This window comes from Epinephelus lanceolatus, chromosome 5 (genome assembly GCF_041903045.1).
Source record: "Epinephelus lanceolatus isolate andai-2023 chromosome 5, ASM4190304v1, whole genome shotgun sequence".
Taxonomy (NCBI): Eukaryota; Metazoa; Chordata; class Actinopteri; order Perciformes; family Serranidae; genus Epinephelus; species Epinephelus lanceolatus.
In genome coordinates this window covers 9774305-9791947 of record NC_135738.1, presented here as the reverse complement: position 1 = coordinate 9791947, position 17643 = coordinate 9774305, and the positions used below count along the sequence as shown (strand labels likewise).

The 17643-nt window shown below is 41.5% G+C and overlaps 1 protein-coding gene across 1 annotated transcript in view; it reads right to left on the bottom strand.

The window, feature by feature from the left end:
* kcnq1.2 (potassium voltage-gated channel, KQT-like subfamily, member 1.2) overlaps positions 1-14783 on the bottom strand; it is a 279715-nt gene extending 264932 nt beyond the window's left edge. The window contains exons 1-2 of the mRNA XM_033634460.2: positions 14584-14783; positions 11962-12626 (exon numbers count right to left, since the gene is read on the bottom strand). Coding sequence (XP_033490351.1) covers positions 11962-12452 — 491 coding nt within the window. The 5' untranslated portion in view covers positions 12453-12626; positions 14584-14783. The remainder of the gene's footprint in view (positions 1-11961; positions 12627-14583) is intronic.
* Positions 14784-17643: the final 2860 nt, after the last annotated feature.

The window sequence follows — 17643 nt, the reverse complement described above, 5'->3', positions numbered from 1 at the left end:
CTGTACATGTGTATGCTGTTCATCTTGTAATAGAATTCCACGTTGAAATACAATGGATCCGTGTAGAAAATTAATGGAAATCAATCATTCAAAGGGTTTAAAATATCTTTTTAATTTAGCAGTGGCAGCTTTGTGGGTTGCTTACCTGTTAAAGTGCAACAGAAGGTAATACCTGTGGCAAATACACTGGTCGTTTACACCTTTTATGTGTAATAAGTGTGAAATGAGAAAATCTAATTTTTCTGGTATCCGTCCAGTTGTTTTTACTTTTAAGAAGTGTCATCAGTTGTTTGAAAGTGGAAAAAGACAATTAATAGATGTCATCACAATGGGGTCTAATCACCAAAGACTTTTCACATTTCTCATACTCATGTGCACATGTAAATTAATATTCTTTTCTCGCAAAACGAGTCTCTCCTGATTGAAATATTTTCAGAGCACTGAATAAACTAGGGATGCACCGAAATGAAAATTTGTGGCCGAAGCCGAAGCCGAATATTATTAAACACTTGGCCGAATACCGAGTACCAAGAAATTGGGACCCACTGTGCGATACCAATGAAAATATCATGGTTCTGAGTAGTATCACGATACCACAACGAAAATGAGGCAGATGTGCCTTTTGTCATTTATAAAAAGATAAATCACTTTTCTATAATACATCAATGATATTTCAATGGAATAAATTACTTATTGACTTATTCATACTTCAAAAACAGCATCAATAAGTGATGAACATAGGGGGGATCAAAATAAAATAAATAAATAAAATAAGAATCAACCAGTCACCCTCCTCCCCTGACAGTCCCTTCATAAGTAAAGAACAGTCCCTAAAGTGCGGTGAGGTTTGTGGGCCGTTACTGACACAAAGACAGAAATGTGAATGGCTCGTTTCTCCTCTGACACGTCACATACCTGTGTTCGGCTGGCTCGGCTGTTCAGGTACTTCTGGGCAGTCATGACACCAAGAAGAGGATATTATTGGAACCGACTTCTCCGTCGCCGGGTAAGCCAATGGCCGCCGTATTTGACAGGAATACATTAACGTTACTGTCTGTGTCTGTGACCCCCGTTCAACCCACAATCGGTGGGATTCGCCTTTCATTTCTGCTGCTGGTTGAAATCTGTAGGCTGCTTGCACAGCGTGCTGAATGATTTAAGCCTATTTTGCTTGCTCAAAACTATTTTTAGTCGCAAATGCGAGTGCCGTGACGGACGGATCGCCACACTGCCGACATTTTAATCCGCCTGTCATGGCACTCCGTTTCATTGCATTATCAAAACACGCCGCTATCATTCGGCCTTGCTTTTAACTTATTCCACCGAATACCGAATGTGTGTTTTTTTGCAATATTCGGCCGAATATATTCGGTTACCGAATATTCGGTGCATCCCTAGAATAAACTTACAGCTAATGCAAACCAAACATTTCCTGCTGCTGCAGTTTCACATTAAAAGTATTTAACTGGCGAAACATGAGGTGACTTTTATTATGAAATAGTCCGCAGAGATGCAATGTATTTGTCAATGGGAGAAGCACTACCAGTACTGTTCATCAAACATGGGCCTACAAAACAAAACAACAGTCATTTTCAGCATTTGTTGGAGGCGGATCAGATATATCGCACAGGCACTTCTGCTTTTCGCTTTGAAACCAAATCCTCCGCCATCGTCTTGTCAGTCAACTCTCCGCACTCTCATCACATGATAAGTGAAGTCTGACTTCTACTCTGTGCTGCAGCTCAGCAGACATTTTCAGTTTATAGGTGTAGCATCCACCGTACAACTATGTATTGAGAAATATAAAGCAAAACAATGATGAGGGCGGTTGGCCCAAAAACCATGTAACACCGGTATCACCAACTACTGTAGCAAGCCTAGTAGCTATCCCCAGTTACCAGAAAGTATCAATGTAAGTTCTTGGCAGTTACTATGCCCAGTAGAAGAAACAGCAGACAGTGGAACAACAAAATGGGCCCTATTTAGATGGTCTAAAGCAGACGGCGGAGGGCGCTTAATCCATGTCGCAAGTGTCATTGCTATTTAGATGCAGGCGCAGTTGTCATTTTCACGCCCTGCGCCCTCTTCGTCTAACTAGCAAATGAACTTGCGCTTCTCTGGGTGTGTTGGTCTAAAAATGAGGAGTGGTCAGGCACAGTCATGGCGCGTTGCTAGTTAGATGACGTAAAAAGCAAATGCGCCAGTGACCAACACAAACCTGGTCTAAAGTCAACGGCGCAGTATTTCGCTGTTAAACAAGTTAGTAATATGCGTCTCTAGGCGGGTGCACAACGCGCGTGCACTCTGCTCAGACACACACGGAGCAGCCACACATATGCAAAAGATAACAAATAAAAATATGATTACAATGTGAAAGGTTATTATTGTGCACATTAAAATATTTCTCAGAAACACGTCTTAATGGTCAGTCATTAATCAGAATGATCTAATTGCAGTAATAATGATCATCATAATCAGTAATAATAACAAATGAAATTGTGAAATATTCTGACCAATCAATCATTTTTTTGATTGAAAACCAAAGCCCACACATTGCATTTATTTTAACATGTTATATGAGGCTACATTATATTATATTATTATATTGTTATCTGAGTGTAGATAGGACACACATGCAAATAAGAGGCAGAACACAGCTCTAGGAAACACGTGAAAACAATTAACAAACGTGGGTGGGGGAGAAAACGCTGAACAGGTCCTAGCTGCAGGATCAGCACCTTGGGGAGCTCCGTGGCAGTCCTGACAGCTGTGCTCTGTTATATGATGAAAACAAGTTTGAATAATATTCCACAGATATTTAGTAAGACCTTTCTTGTATTAGTGATCCCACGCCTGCTTTACCTCGGGGAGCTTGGGTGCCTGTCTGAGTTTGGGTGCCTGTTCCTGTAGATCTGGTTCTGACGGGCCTTCACCTCCCGCACGATCCGTCTCCTCAGCTGTAAAACGCTCACTCTTTCCAGTTGGTAGGTCCGCCATCTAACTAGCTCTCCGCCATGCACTCCAATCGCGCCTCTTTTAAAGGGAATGAGAGGTGACACTCTGATTGGCTTATTGAATGATACGCCCAAAACACACCCATGACTAATTCACAGAGTAAGTCCAACCCTTTTAGACTCTCCGCCATGGCGCACAGTCTGAAAACGCGCTGTCTAACTATCAAGTGACTGGGACACGCCCATGCGCCGCACGCCTGGCACTTTGCGTTTTAGACCATCTAAATAGATGGTCCATAAAAAGAGCACATACCTACCAACAGATGCAGGAAAAATCACGCAATCTAGAGATATCTGCTGCTTCACTCGGACTCAAAATCAACTCATCAAAAACCAAGGTAGTGCGCATCAACAACAAGAACAACTCTCCAATAATCATGGATCAAAATCAGTTAGAGGAGGTAGCCAGTTTTACATACAGTACAGGCCAAAAGTTTGGACACACCTTCTCATTCAATGCGTTTTCTTTATTTTCATGACTATTTACATTGTAGATTCTCACTGAAGGCATCAAAACTATGAATGAACACGTGGAGTTATGTACTTAACAAAAAAAGGTGAAATAACTGAAAACATGTTTTATGTTCTAGTTTCTTCAAAATAGCCACCCTTTGCTCTGATTACTGCTTTGCACACTTTTGGCATTCTCTCGATGAGCTTCAAGAGGTAGCAAAAAACATATCACTCAAGACTAAACTGCAAATCTTCAACTCAAATGTCAAATCCACCCTACTCTACGGATCAGAAACCTGGAAGATGACCACCAACATCTGCAACAAACTCCAGACATTCTTCAACCGCTGCCTCGAACGCCTCCTTGGAATCTACTGGCCCAACACCATCTCAAATGTGAACTGCTGCAGAGCCAAATCAAGAGGAGAAAATGGAATTGGACAGGCCACACACTCAGAAGACCAAACACCTCCATTATAAAACACGCACTAACATGGAACCCGCAAGGGAAGAGGAAGCAAGGGAGACCTGAAGCCACCTGGAGAAGAACCACAGAGGAGGAGACGAAGGCGGAAGGGCTGTCATGGCGACAACTGACTAAGAGGGCACAAGACCGAAGAGGATGGAGGAGTTTCGTCAATGGCCTATGTTCCTCAGGGAATTTTAAGGCCTAAGTAAGTATGTAAGTCAAAAGAGAAAGAGTCTCAATGTTGAACAAATTTTGGGGCCAACATTTTAAACCAAAAAAATTAAATAGCATTATGAAATATTTCCCAGTGTACACAACTTGCTACGGAGAAATGGATGTGACCCATACAGTTCACTTCATCCAGTCAGTAATCCCTTGTAAGCAGATATCCAACAAGAGGTTTCCTTTCTGCCATTTCAATAATCTGTCCAGATATAAAAACACACAACAGAACCAAGTATTCCAGACAACATCTGGCCAGCTGCATTTTCACGAGGATAAACAGGTGCAATTCTTCTTCCACTGCAAACTGGTTGTGGTATAATGACGTTACAGTAGAGATGACCTTTATGAGATAATATTTTGATTACAGCCACTGCAAAATGAAAACACTAACACTACTCTTTTTTAATAGTCTGTAAGTTTATCCCTCGCTCAGCTACTGTTTTAGCTCAATTTCTTTCTGTTTCAAATGAATTACACGTTTTACTTCTGCACCGCAGCAGCTGTAAGAAACTGAACTCTTAAATTCGGTGGATAAGAAGACCAAGACGTACGTTTGTAATCTGCTTGCAGCCTGAGTGAGAAGGGCATTTAGGAATCATGAGGATGTACATGTTCGTTCCCTTTGGTTATGTAAATGACTCAGAGGGAGTGGCCCAAACGTGAAGGGGATCATTGCCCCAGGTTGTCTGTGTGCTGCTGGTGAGTCTGCATGTCATTGCATAAGACTCTTTTCGGGCACTCTTCTCATATGCTGTCCTCAGTCCAAGGGATTTCTACGCTCTCTGACTTACTCTGTCGTCATTAGCGTGGCATGTGTGTGTATATTTAGTGTTTGGTCTGTGTACTCTGTGGTTGTACAAGCATGACATTTATGCATTACATTAATTTTATTTATTAATTATTTTTCAGCATCAAGAGGAAAGAACATGGTCCCTGACGACCCCTAAATAGTGTCTGCAACTGTTACTACTTAAATTTCATTGAATAATTCATTTTCTAATTAGTTTTATGCTATGAATACTTCATTCAATATTCATGATTGCTTTATATAGCACTCATTTTAAAACAAAGTAAACAAAATGTGAAAAATAAAACAAAAAATGCAGATTTTTTTTTGCCCTCTACCAAACAACTGGAGTTCTCATTGTGCAAAGTTAATGTAAAATCACATGAAAAAAAATCATCTGTTTGGGTTTCAAATTATTTTTTCGCTGCAACAACCAGCTCCATAGCTCACTCTGTCGGTTGGTCGGTCCACAAATGTTTCCCCACCCTTTGGTGACCACAGTTTTTGCCCTGTGAGACTAAAATTCTACATGAGGTAAAGTAAAGTGTGTTTATGCATTCATGGGAGTGGCCTATTGAAAAAAGGCACTTAACTTTCACATGGATTCACAGACCTGCCCAATATTTCATGGACAGATTGTTCATGAGCCAAAGTGGCAAAGAGAGGAAATGTGTTGATGCAATTGACCCTTCACTAAGTCCCGCCCCTGGATGCAGACTGGCCTATCAAAACGTAGCATCAGGCCGGCTCAGACCAGGGTCCGACAACAACACAGCTGTGCTCCATTGACTCTAATGCAGTCATTTCAGATTTCCTTCATTTTCAGGCTGGTTTTGTGCATTTGGATCTAAATGTTTGTCGAGTATTAATGATACTCGTTACCTGGAGAGGTTGGAAAAAGATATACGTTTCTTCCCTGTTCCAAAACCAAACTCAAACCCTTTAAAGTGTAGGGTTAGCTAGCTAGCTACTGAAGATATAGCCTACTGAATGTATACACATGCTGCTTTTGCTTTGTAATGATTATAACAGTGAAACAAAGACCAACCCTGCTGTACAGGAACCAGTGAAGGGAAGCAGGGAAACTTTGCTGATATTCAACCAGCTGTGTGTCATCACAGTGTGTGCAGATGAACGTTGTTTGACTTCCCCCAGAGATCCCTGCCCATCTGGTGGTGGAGGTCCAGAAGAAGCAAAGCCAAACACCGCTCATTGTTGAAAATTCTTTCAACAATGTGACCCAAAATAATGATAAAACAGATTTTATTGATGTAAAATAATTTTCCACCGGTCTGCTGCGCTCTGAGTCTGGTGTAAGTGACACATGCTGCTCTGAGGCGCGCATCTGTCTGCTTGCGCTGCAGTGTGCGCCGAGGGTTTTAATTTTTAGTGTTAAATCAAAAGTTAAACACTACTTAGCAGCAACCAGAAGTGTTTTTTCATTTGTGAATATTTTTATCTTAATTCTAGGGTTGCAAGAAACTACCTTTTCGCCATAATTTGTAAGTTAATAGTTAGTTTTCGCTCAAAAAAAAAAAAAAAAAAAAAGTTGTTTGCTTGCTCATCCCTAACTAAAATGATCACCTTCTTCTGAATATTAACTTTGTCCCTGGTCTTAATATTGCATAACTTTCCACCACATGAACCACTAACAAACCCACCTTGCTTTTTGAAATACTGGGTGACATACTAACTGTCGACCCTTTGCTTCTTTCTCCTCTCTTAGCTTCCTTTCTTTCTGTTTTTGGCTACCTGATTTTTGAGGCATATTGCCGTCTCCGCCTCCTTACCAGCTGTCTGTGACAAATTACCGGTGCACTGCAGCTGGTCCAGTCGGACTGAACCATTTTATGTAAATAGAGAGAGGGGGGGGGTGTTAATGTTTCCAAAACAAATTAAGTTATTGTTACCAGTACATTGTAAATAAAATATATTTGTGATTATAAGTTATTTAATAACTTAGTGTCATATTATATTTTGTCAGTATTATAATTTTATTAGGGGCCTCTCCGGGCCCCTCTTAATCATGGGCCCCTAGAATCCCCCCCCTTTCAGCGCCCCAGCTTGAGGGGCTAATGAAGGAATTCTTTCTTTCCATTGCAAACTCACGCTCACTCACAGAAATATTTCACAAAGAAATAAAAGCCTCTTGTCTAAAATCAGTGGGATTTATATCAGCTTTCAGGAACAAAACAAACTGGTCAAATCCATCAACTGTTACAGAAAAGAGTGATTTAAAGGATGTATGTACATCAACACACGAGTGTATATTGTGCAAGCATTATTGAGAGTCAAATTTCTCCCCATAGATCTGTGTGTTATCCCACTACTCTACCTGTTGATTGGACAGATGTTCTGAAACAGCCAGATGGAGTGTTGATGAGTGCATTTTCAGACCTATATATGTGAACCAATATGTTCATGTATTTTGCTGCACTGTATTCTGCAACCACATTTGCACATCTGTGAAGCATCTGTGTGTGCGTGAGTGTGTTGTGGTAGATGCATGCCTGTGGCTGCATGCAAACATGTGCTCTGTTTGTGTGTGCTAAATTGCCGGCTGTTGTGGAAATGTTGCTTAACCGGGCCTCAGCACGATAAAGGCAGTGATGAATTGAGCAGCCACCTGTGCGTGTGTGTGTGTTGTTTGTCTGCGTGGGTGTCATCCTAATGTAGAGCAGGCCTATTAGAGCCGACCTATTAGGGCTGTCGTGAGGGCTGCATACGGCCCTTTATGCCTCCCCTCTCCATTGCCAATCTCTAAAGAGGCCAGGAGAATAGATGGCCACCAGCGATAGCCATCGACAAGTAAGAGTTACTTAAAGGAGTGTCAGCGGGGATCAGTCAGAAGGGTTTAATATTAAATGAAGGACAGGCTCGGGTTCTCTCTCCTCTGTGAGGGGAGAACATTAGAGTCCCAATTACTGCTGGAGCAGATTATCATCAAGGCAGGGCACACAAAACACACATACACACAGGACAACGGGGAATCTCCGCAGTGTTTCCATTCATCTTTGACTGATAAAGGCGACATCTTAATGAGACAGACTAACTCTCCTTCTCTTCAAGCACAATTTCACACAGACAGAGCTGAAAAGTGGTAGGCGTACCTGCCAATTTTAATGACTAAACATTACGCCTATGCTTAAATGATTAGGTAATTTGAAGGCAACTGAGCAAAAGCACTGTAGAGGGGATGAATGTGTTTGGATAATGGATGATTTGGGAGTAACAGGACCTTTTAGAAGGTGCAGGCATTGAGGTTGTTGCCAGAAGTTGCATAGCAAACCACACACTCATGTGCCAGAGCTGCTTAACAGCTGAGTCATGACCCAAAAGGTAGAAGCTTTGAAGGTTTAAGGTTCATCCTTAATTAAAATTTTTGAGAAAATGTGCAGGTTTTTTTTACACACATTTGCCCACAGGTGCTCCTGTATGTAAAAGGACGCCAGATACACAAATTACACATTTAAACAGCTCCCAAATACAAAATGTCCCCTGGGATCTATATATATATAAATCAACAGGTGATTTCCTTCTTTTAGTAAAATCCTAAATGATTGAGAAGCTTTTTTCCACCTGGATCTTTATGCTCTGCCGTTTCTCCTCTCATCATCACGCTGTAACCTGTGACAGGCTGTTATGATACCAGATCTATCGCCCATTCACATATATGGAGTTCTTTGTCGAGCTGCGAGCGTCATGTAGGTTGACATTACCAAATGTTTATGACAAAATCACTTGATGACATGTGCGCACATCGAGAGAGGACAGGGAGAGATGCTGTGCTGCTGCCAGAGGGGCCACTGAATGAGTTCGGCAAGTCACTAAAAGAGTCTGACAAGTCCGGGACTGATCATACAACATTCAGGACGCCACAGTTTATTCCACACTACTGAGGCTGCTCCTCTTTTTGGAACCACCACAAAGTCAGTCATAATTCCACTTTCAGCCGTGCTTGTTCTTGCCATGCGTAACAGTATGACATCAGTATGTCAACAAGCCAAAATATGGCTAGTATCACAATGGATGCGGTTACATGATGGCTTTTCACTCAGAATGAAATAAATCTGAATTAAATCATTCAGAATTAAAGTCTTTCCAGGTAGTTTACATGGGAAATATTCATTCCGAATGAGGGTTTACACGGGAGATCAGTTTAATCACCTGTATTCGGGTCTGTGCAAGGTTTGGGGCAGGGAAGGCTTCTGATTGGATAGGGGGCGGGGCGGATGTTACGTGTTTACGTTTACCGGAAGAAAACACTGTAGTCCTCGCTCCGGATAACAAGATGCCTGACGATGCCGTTCTTAGTGCCTTTTTAAGGCTTGTTTTGCTTATATTCTTGAAGCAGCAGTACGACAACAACCTTGTTCTGCTAATGCTTCATCTGTTGAGGAGGAGAAGGGAGGTAGAAGACCGTGCTGTGGCGAATGGAAACCGGTGAGTGCAATGAGTCCGACTGCTCTATCTCAGCCCGTTGCTATGCGCGCTATATACGTCATCGTGCCAGAAGGGCAAGGAAACGAGCATGTGCAGAAAGACCGGAATGAACTTCAAGAGGAATGAGTGTATACAATAGGGTTGGGTCGGTATGAGAAAAAAAAAACGGTCAGGTTTTTGTGAAAAACCGCATCAAGTCGGTAATACCGGATTTTCGCCACTTGGGGGTGCAATTGACTCATTTAACATAAAAAACAACCATAGGACAACAGAGTGACAGTAACACATTGTTTCTTTTATTCCTTACAAATAAATTTGCAGATTTAGCTTACTCAGTCAGTGCAATCAAGGGTTGCCTCCTTCGTCTGGCTCAAAGCCAAAGTGTTGCCATAGTGGCGCATTCTTTGATTTCTTCGAGACTAAACTGTTCGCCACTATCGACTCCCTGTCACTATTAAACAAACTCCAGGCTACAGTAGAGGCCTCGGCGCATGCACACTCACACCCCCTAGCTCAGTCCCCGCCCCAACCCCACCCCCCTCTCTCTCCTGCTCGCTGTGCGCTTGGCGAAGAGGCAGACACAGGCTGTAAAATGACGTATGCGGTCCGGTCAGAGTACCGAACCGAATTGGTATTACCAAGAACCGACCCAACCCTAGTATACAAGTGCAAGAAATTCTTTCATTCGGAAGTAGAAACAGAATATTCCAGCCCCTTACATCGGATTGAATTTTCAATCGCATTGGCCAATTTCATTCCAAATTAAGTGTTTACAAGATCACTTTTAATAGGAGAGAACTTTCATTCCGAATGAAAAGGGAATTCAACTGTCCATGTAAACGTAGTCACTATGAATTTTTCATATCATATTAAAAAACATACCTGTATTATCTTGAACAAGATGAGTGCTGGACACGCAAAACGAAACCTACGTCCTTAAAAACATTCATTACAGTGTGAGCTTAATAAGGAACCAAACCCAATGTGTGGGAGTCCTTTGGCACTTTTAGCCAATTAATGCCCCAGGTCAGGATGCATGTGTAACTATAGCAGCGGCAGCAACTAATCCTCCTAACACTCTTTCAAAGTGTGTGGGTAACACGCTGATCAGGATGCTTTTAACTGTACCCAAACTACATCTCCTGTTTGAGGACAATTAAAGAAAAAGATATAGTGCTCTGTGGCGATAGAGGAGCAAAAAAAAAAAGCCTTAATACACAAACTTTGGAACATCCATATTTGCACGCAAACAGGAATCCAAATTAGCCCCACCTTTTCTGAAAAAATATCTGTTTATTTGACTTAATGTGTGATTCAGCTGAGCGCAGAAGAGTTCAGTAAATGCCTTTCAATTGAACTTCTATTATTATCATTCACATTTTCATCTAATCTGGTCTAAATCCATGGGCTCAGGGCTTACCATGATGTCTGGGACTAAATTGCGGGATACTTTAGAGATCATGGAAGATCCTTCAGTCACATCATGTTAGCTGGATACAAAGGGGAAATTTTACACTTTGAATATAATGTGCTGAACATATTGGAATTCTGTGCATTTGAGGTCGAAACTAGCACAGGCTTTTGAACATACGAATTAATCTGTAGGATGCTTGCAAGTTTTTATGTTTTTACCATGGATTTTTGTATTGTTTCCTCTACCTAATTTACACCACATGTCCGACTTAGTTTCCAGGATATTTGAATGGAGTTACATGAAAGATGGAAACCAAATTAGAATGTCAATACAAGACAGTATATACCAAAACTTATGTGTGTGACAATCCAAATTCTGCAGCATGGTCTTTTCCAGTCATTACACATGCTAAAACACTCTGACTTTATCAGTCTAAGCACATTAGCACCATCAAAGGAGAGGAGAGTGTTCCTAAGTCACAGTTAATAAAGTGATTCATGTAGCTGTGTTTTACACTGTAGGTCAGAGAGTTCTCCTGGCAGGTCAAGTTAGCAGCATCAAGGAGGAAGCGCCATGTTTCATGCATGAGGTGGCTGATTTGTTGACTGTAAGACAGAGCGAAATAGACCAGATTGGTTGACCAGATCACGCTGACCTCTTTCTCTTGGGCTATCTTAAAACAACCGCAGACAGCCAGCAGGCCACACACACCTCTCCTTGTGTTACTGAGAACCAGAACCTAATACTGGAGGGAGCAGCACTAGATGTAATTAACGAGAGAGGGACCGGAGACACCACACAGGCCTGAAGTCAGACCCTCAACTAGACTGTTAACTGAATTTGTAACGGCTTGTAATAAAGGTGTATTGTGATTAGGTTTATTAAGTTTCCAAAAGTTTCAGATACACCTCATGAAGGCTTTTGTTCTTCTATTAATTGAATGCTAAAGACTTAATTTTGCATTGTGTTAAGGGAGACTGTTTTCTGTAAGCGCTCCTAACAATGTTTATTTACCATAAGTCTGTCTTTTGAGACTAACACATGCTTGTCAACCTCTATGGTCATCTGTAACTATGTCTACTCATTCAGCACTGCTGCCAAACTGACCTGCAGTCTGTGCTGAAGTCGGTACACACAGAACCAGACAGGTACTCACACGAGGAAGTGGTAGAGGAAGCATTTCAATCCAGCAGGTCTCTCTAGGAAGTTGTAAACATCCCCCTGCATGCTAGTCTTGATGTACGGGCTCTGGAAATCCTTTTGATGATGATGCAGCCAGCTCGAACGAGGGAGAGGCGGAGGGCCAGAGGTGATGGAGGGCTGGCTGCGTATGGTCTGCCGCGCTGGCTTCATTGTGTCTGCTGGCGGACAGCAGGGAATGCCTGATCCATTATTCACCGCTGTGGGGTCTAGTTCCAGTGAAACAGGAGAGTAGTGGCTCCTGTCGGGCGCAGGAGCCCGTAGGGCAGAGCTGGTAGTTGTAGTGCCAATGGAGGCCGCGTCCATCTCCTGGTCCAGGCTGAGGCTGAGGCTCGTGCTGGCGTATCCGTTGGGTCTGCAACTTATGAAGGAGCTCCCCATCCTGCTGCCATAGTCGCGTTGTACGTGGCACGTCATGTGAAAAGAGTGTGCACGCCTTTCCCCCATGGTCAAGTACAGAGAGGGCCAAGGAGGACTTCAAAGTCCTGGAAAGTCCTGGAGGTTATGACCACGATTCAGGTAGAGAGAAGGAGTCCAGCAGCATAAGACACCTAGCTAGGCATGGCTAGCTACCGGCTGCAGACAGGAGCTCTCTCTGCTGCACTGCATGTGTGTCCATACCTGCAGTGGAAGAAGTGACATAAGTCCTGGAGATAGTATGACTGTAAGTAAGCCTTGCCCTCTATAGGAGGAGCCTTGTTAAGTACTCATCCGTCATGAAAAATACAAGACGTGGACACTCTAAAGCTTACTGACCCAGTAGCAAATGGGTGAGGGCTGCCAAAAAAGGACATTTAAGAGTTCGGACATCTTTATTTCAGTACTCTTAATGCAGAAATGAAAAAAATAAACTCTTGCTTTGGATCCAGTACATAAACATCTGCTACTGTACCAGATGGCATTCAAGCATTGCAGAAAAATACATTTAATCCAAAACACCATCAGATTACAATCTGGAAAATACTATACTTCCCTCAGCATGTTTCTACTGAGAACTCACCGGCAGTGAGTTCTCTGAACCACATATGTGGTTATCTGAACCACCTGTTATGTTTATAGGTCACTAATGCAGACTATGGCTTTTGACTGTGCAACAGTCCTACTTCTTGCTCTGAGACAGTGTAAAGCGCCACGGGTATCCCATGTTTGTGACGTTAAAAAGAGAGGGATAAGAGAAGGGAGTGTCATTTGTGAGTAAGAAACACTTCTATGAACTTTTGCAAGTGTTTTTACAGGTAGGCTATTACACTGTGACTCATGACCTGTGAAAATAATACAAAAGTAACATGTACGTAATATCTCTGGAACAATATCATGCATGAGGTAATATGGCAGCGTCAGGTCAGCACACGAGTCCATTTCCGGCTCTCTCTGAGGATTTACAACTGTAAAACCTGTTGCATTGCCCTTGATGGATGTCAAACCCTGCCTCATTGTTTCCCATCTGGGAAGGTAAAAACAAATGCACAACATGCACTTTGCTAAAATTTTTAAGCCACTACGGCTACAATGTGAGCTTCCAAAACAGTTACACAGAACATGTGACATCACAGGAGCTTAATCAACATGCAGGCAGAAGAAAATTAGACTGATTAAAGCCACGTGAATGATTGTTGTGCAGCTTTTTACTCCGCTTTCTTTGTTGCAGTCACGTTAAGCACAACACTGCATGTTACTATCATGAGAAAACGTCCACTACCTGCCTTTAGGTGCATTAAAGTATTAGCCACAATATTCCATCTATACCAACAATAACAGGATATAAAGAGAAGCAAGTAGTTTCCTGAGCAGAGCTGCACATCAGTAACACGTCCTAATTATTGCGCGCAAAATCAATTTTTTATGTCTGCAAATTAACCTGTAACTAAGTCTGGGCAGCGTGTCAACTCAAGAAAACCACTTTCCATCATGTCAAAGCGAATCCTACTCCCTGCTGACGTGTGCGCAATTAATTAGTGTATCAAAGGGCTAAGTAGGTGGTGCAGTATCTTCTCTGGAAAGACACCGAAGCAGATAGTGTGATAGATGGCAGACAGATGTTGCCTAAAAGGATCGGAAAAAGTGTCATGGGACAAGAGAGGTAGTCTAATTGGAGGCAGCCACCCCCGTCCATATCTGTCCTCAACTATGGATGAACTGATGACAGGACCCACATGGCTGCTGTCTCCCTGTAGATAGAGTTTCTACCTTTAAAACTACACAGTCATGATGCTCACAATGAACTGTCAGACGTGCTTCAGGCTGCTGTGGGACTCTACAGTTACACAGTATTGTGTGACTTTCCATTAAACTGAACCCCTACATGAGGGCATCTGACACAATTAAAATGACAGCATGTGAGCTAGAATAAATTAAACAACATGAAGCATCTGATCCCTAAAAAAAATTACTTTTCCGCCTTTCCTCTGCTTAACTAAGCTCCTGGAAGCAGCCGCAAAGCACAGGTTGAGGTCTGTTAAATGATGCTGCATAATCAAGCAAATGTTAAGTCAATATTTGCAACAATTGCTCCAGGCTAGTGTTAGTAGCTGAGCTCTTTGAGAATTAAACAGAAGAGAACATACGTGTCAAATCTTACCTTTAACTCCGAGGACACAAGTTTTAATGGTGGTAAATGATATAAAATGATCTCAGAAGCCTGGCAACAAGTTCGGGTTTTTTGGGATTTTGAATGAAAAGCAAAATCCAGTTGTTAGATAACTAAATTAAATAAGTTAGAACTTGTCCTGTGGCGCTAAAAAATAAACCCTAACATCGAAAACACAGTGAAAGCACAAGTGTTTCATCGGCTGCTGCCTGCGGGACTCTCCTCCCTTTGAAGTGCATCGCTGCTTGTGCCTGAACACATGCGGCGTTCAGGGGGTGTGGGAAAATCTATAATCTAAACATCACAACACAACACATAGCGAGCAACCTGTTAATCCACTATTACAACTGAGTCGAAAGTTGGGAGGTTGGGCAGTATTACAGATTTTAAGAAGAGGTAAAATCAATAGCAAAAATATCCTTTATAATAAAATGTACAATATTAGATTATTATTTGCAGAGGTGGGTAGTAACTAGTTACATTTACTCAGTTACATTTACTTGAGTAACTTTTTGGATAAATTGTACTTTTCAGAGTAGTTTTAATGCAAAATACGTTTTACTTTTACTTGAGTTATATTGTTTTAAAGCAACAATACTCTTACTTGAGTACAATATTTGGCTACTCTACCCACCTCTGAGTACATAATTACATATATATATATATGTACAGTATATATAAGAATATATTTGTGTTTCTTGTGCCTTGATTTATGTTATGTTTGTAAAGATTTAATTTATTTTTGTTGTAGTTAAAGGGGTATCGTTTAAAATACATGAATTTGCAGATTATTATTTTTGATTGATTACGTTCATGTTCTTATTTTACAAATAAATCTGACGTTACTCAACAGTTACTCAGTACTTGAGTAGTTTTTTCACCAAATACTCTTTTACTCTTACTCAAGTAATTATTTGGATGACTACTTTTTACTTTTACTTGAGTAATATCGTTTTAAAGTATCAGTACTCTTACTTGAGTACAATATTTGGCTACTCTACCCACCTCTGATTATTTGTGATAGCTTAGCCACAGCTGCCACCATATGGATCCAGAGAGTGATTTTCTTTGTCAGATTTCTGCATCATTTGAATTCCAAATTAATCAAATTTTTATTCAATCAAGTAACTGTGTAGTCTAAAAACTGTCATGAAACAGAGAAAAATGCCCATCATGAGTCCCCAAGGTGCAAACTGATGCTTTGAAATTGCTTGTACTGTCCATCTGACAGTCCTAAATATTTTATCAATCTTTTATTTTATGCAGTCTGTGCCCTAAATTTAAAGAAATTCAATTTACAATAATGTAAAACAAAAACAAACAGCCCGAAGCAGCAATAAATAATAAAATGCTTGATAAATAACTTCAAGGTCATCGCTTGTGGGGTTTTCTTTTAAGCAAACATGATGTGTTTACATTCAGCGTTTCTCACCATAATGCCTATACATCAAATGTTCAAATGTTTGTTTGGTGAATTAATTACCATAAAAATGTTAATTATGTTATTAATTATGTCGAGTTGTGACCTTGAAGGTGCTTGCCTTGGCCTTCCAGACTATAAAAGCTCCCTCCTGTTTTCATCTGCTCTCTCCCTTCCTGCAGCAGACATCCACCTGGCATCATTGCTTTTGGTTTGCACTGTCAAAACCTCCATAGCACACCTGACACACACCCATGCATGGCTTTCAGTACTGACTTTGCTGACCTACACACTCCATTGGTTATCTAAGTTAATTTTAGTTTAGTTTAATAAATTGTGCTTGTTTTGTGTGGACTTCCTATTTGTCACATTCACTGAGACAGTTTGTGACTAGTAAATTAAAAACCAACACTAGTTAAAACATTAGTATATGAAGTTAATTTGTTAACGTAGGTTTGGGAGCAGGGCCATGCCTCAACCACACCTCTGATTACCTGCTAACTTATACCTGGTCAACCCATCCTGGTCTGCTTGTCTCCGATTTCTTGACCCACACTCCCTTTCCCTTCCCTTCATCCATCATCCTCCCTACCTCATCCCTACCTACATTCCCTCATTCTCTCTTCCCTTCTCCCCTCATCTATTCTCATTCAATCTGGTGCATACCTCTCCCATATCTCATTCTAGGTACGTCCTGGGGGGCCTGTAATCAGCTCGGGTGGAAGGTCTTCCTCTGCCCGATCTCCAGCACATCCTCCAAGATCAACCTAACAGAAGACATCCCTCTTACAACGAACACCTCCTGGATTACAATTAAACATTTAAACGACATATTGTTGTGGCGTGGTCTTTGATAGTGAAATACCCAATGTGGATTTCTCACTGCTGACATATATATACACATATAACCTTGTTGCCTCTTGATTTTCAAAATAAAGCATCAGGACATGCTGTTGTTATTTTCACACCTTTAGGCCCTGTCCAGCATCACTTTGGCACAGTTTGTAGTGATGGGCAAAGCAGTTCTTTAGATGTTACTGAATCACTAGAATCAGTTCATTAAAAAGATTCATTCAAAAGATTCGTTCACCGAATTGTTCAGAGCTTGGTGGGAGGAGCCCTGACTGTGTACTGTGTAGTCCGACTCACTGAACTGATACACTGTTGAACAATTCATGATTCAGTTCAGTTCACGGCTTCCAGGAGTGCTGAGTAACATTACTGGCTAGCCTAACATTTTTAGTTTGTTTATCTGGAAACTAAGTCTGTTAAAACAATGTGGAGGTGTGTGATTGTGTTCATGTGGCTTGACTCCTGGCTACATTAGCCGTTATCTTAGATAAAACGGTCCCGATGAAAGTGTATCGCTGAGAAGAAATGATTTGAATCACTCAGGGATCGGGGGTACGTTGTTCACGGAGTGATTCGTTCTCCGAGGGATTCTTTCTCCGAGTGATTCGTTCTCCAAGTGATTCGTTCACAGAGTGATTCATCACACAGTAGGCAGTTCCTCCCTGCACCCAGGCTGCCTCGTGACTCGCAAGTGATTCACTGTTCGCACGGAGCTCAACTGAACTGAGAAATAAACGAATCAGTTCCGGAAGTGATTCAGTTCAGTACGTTCACTCAAC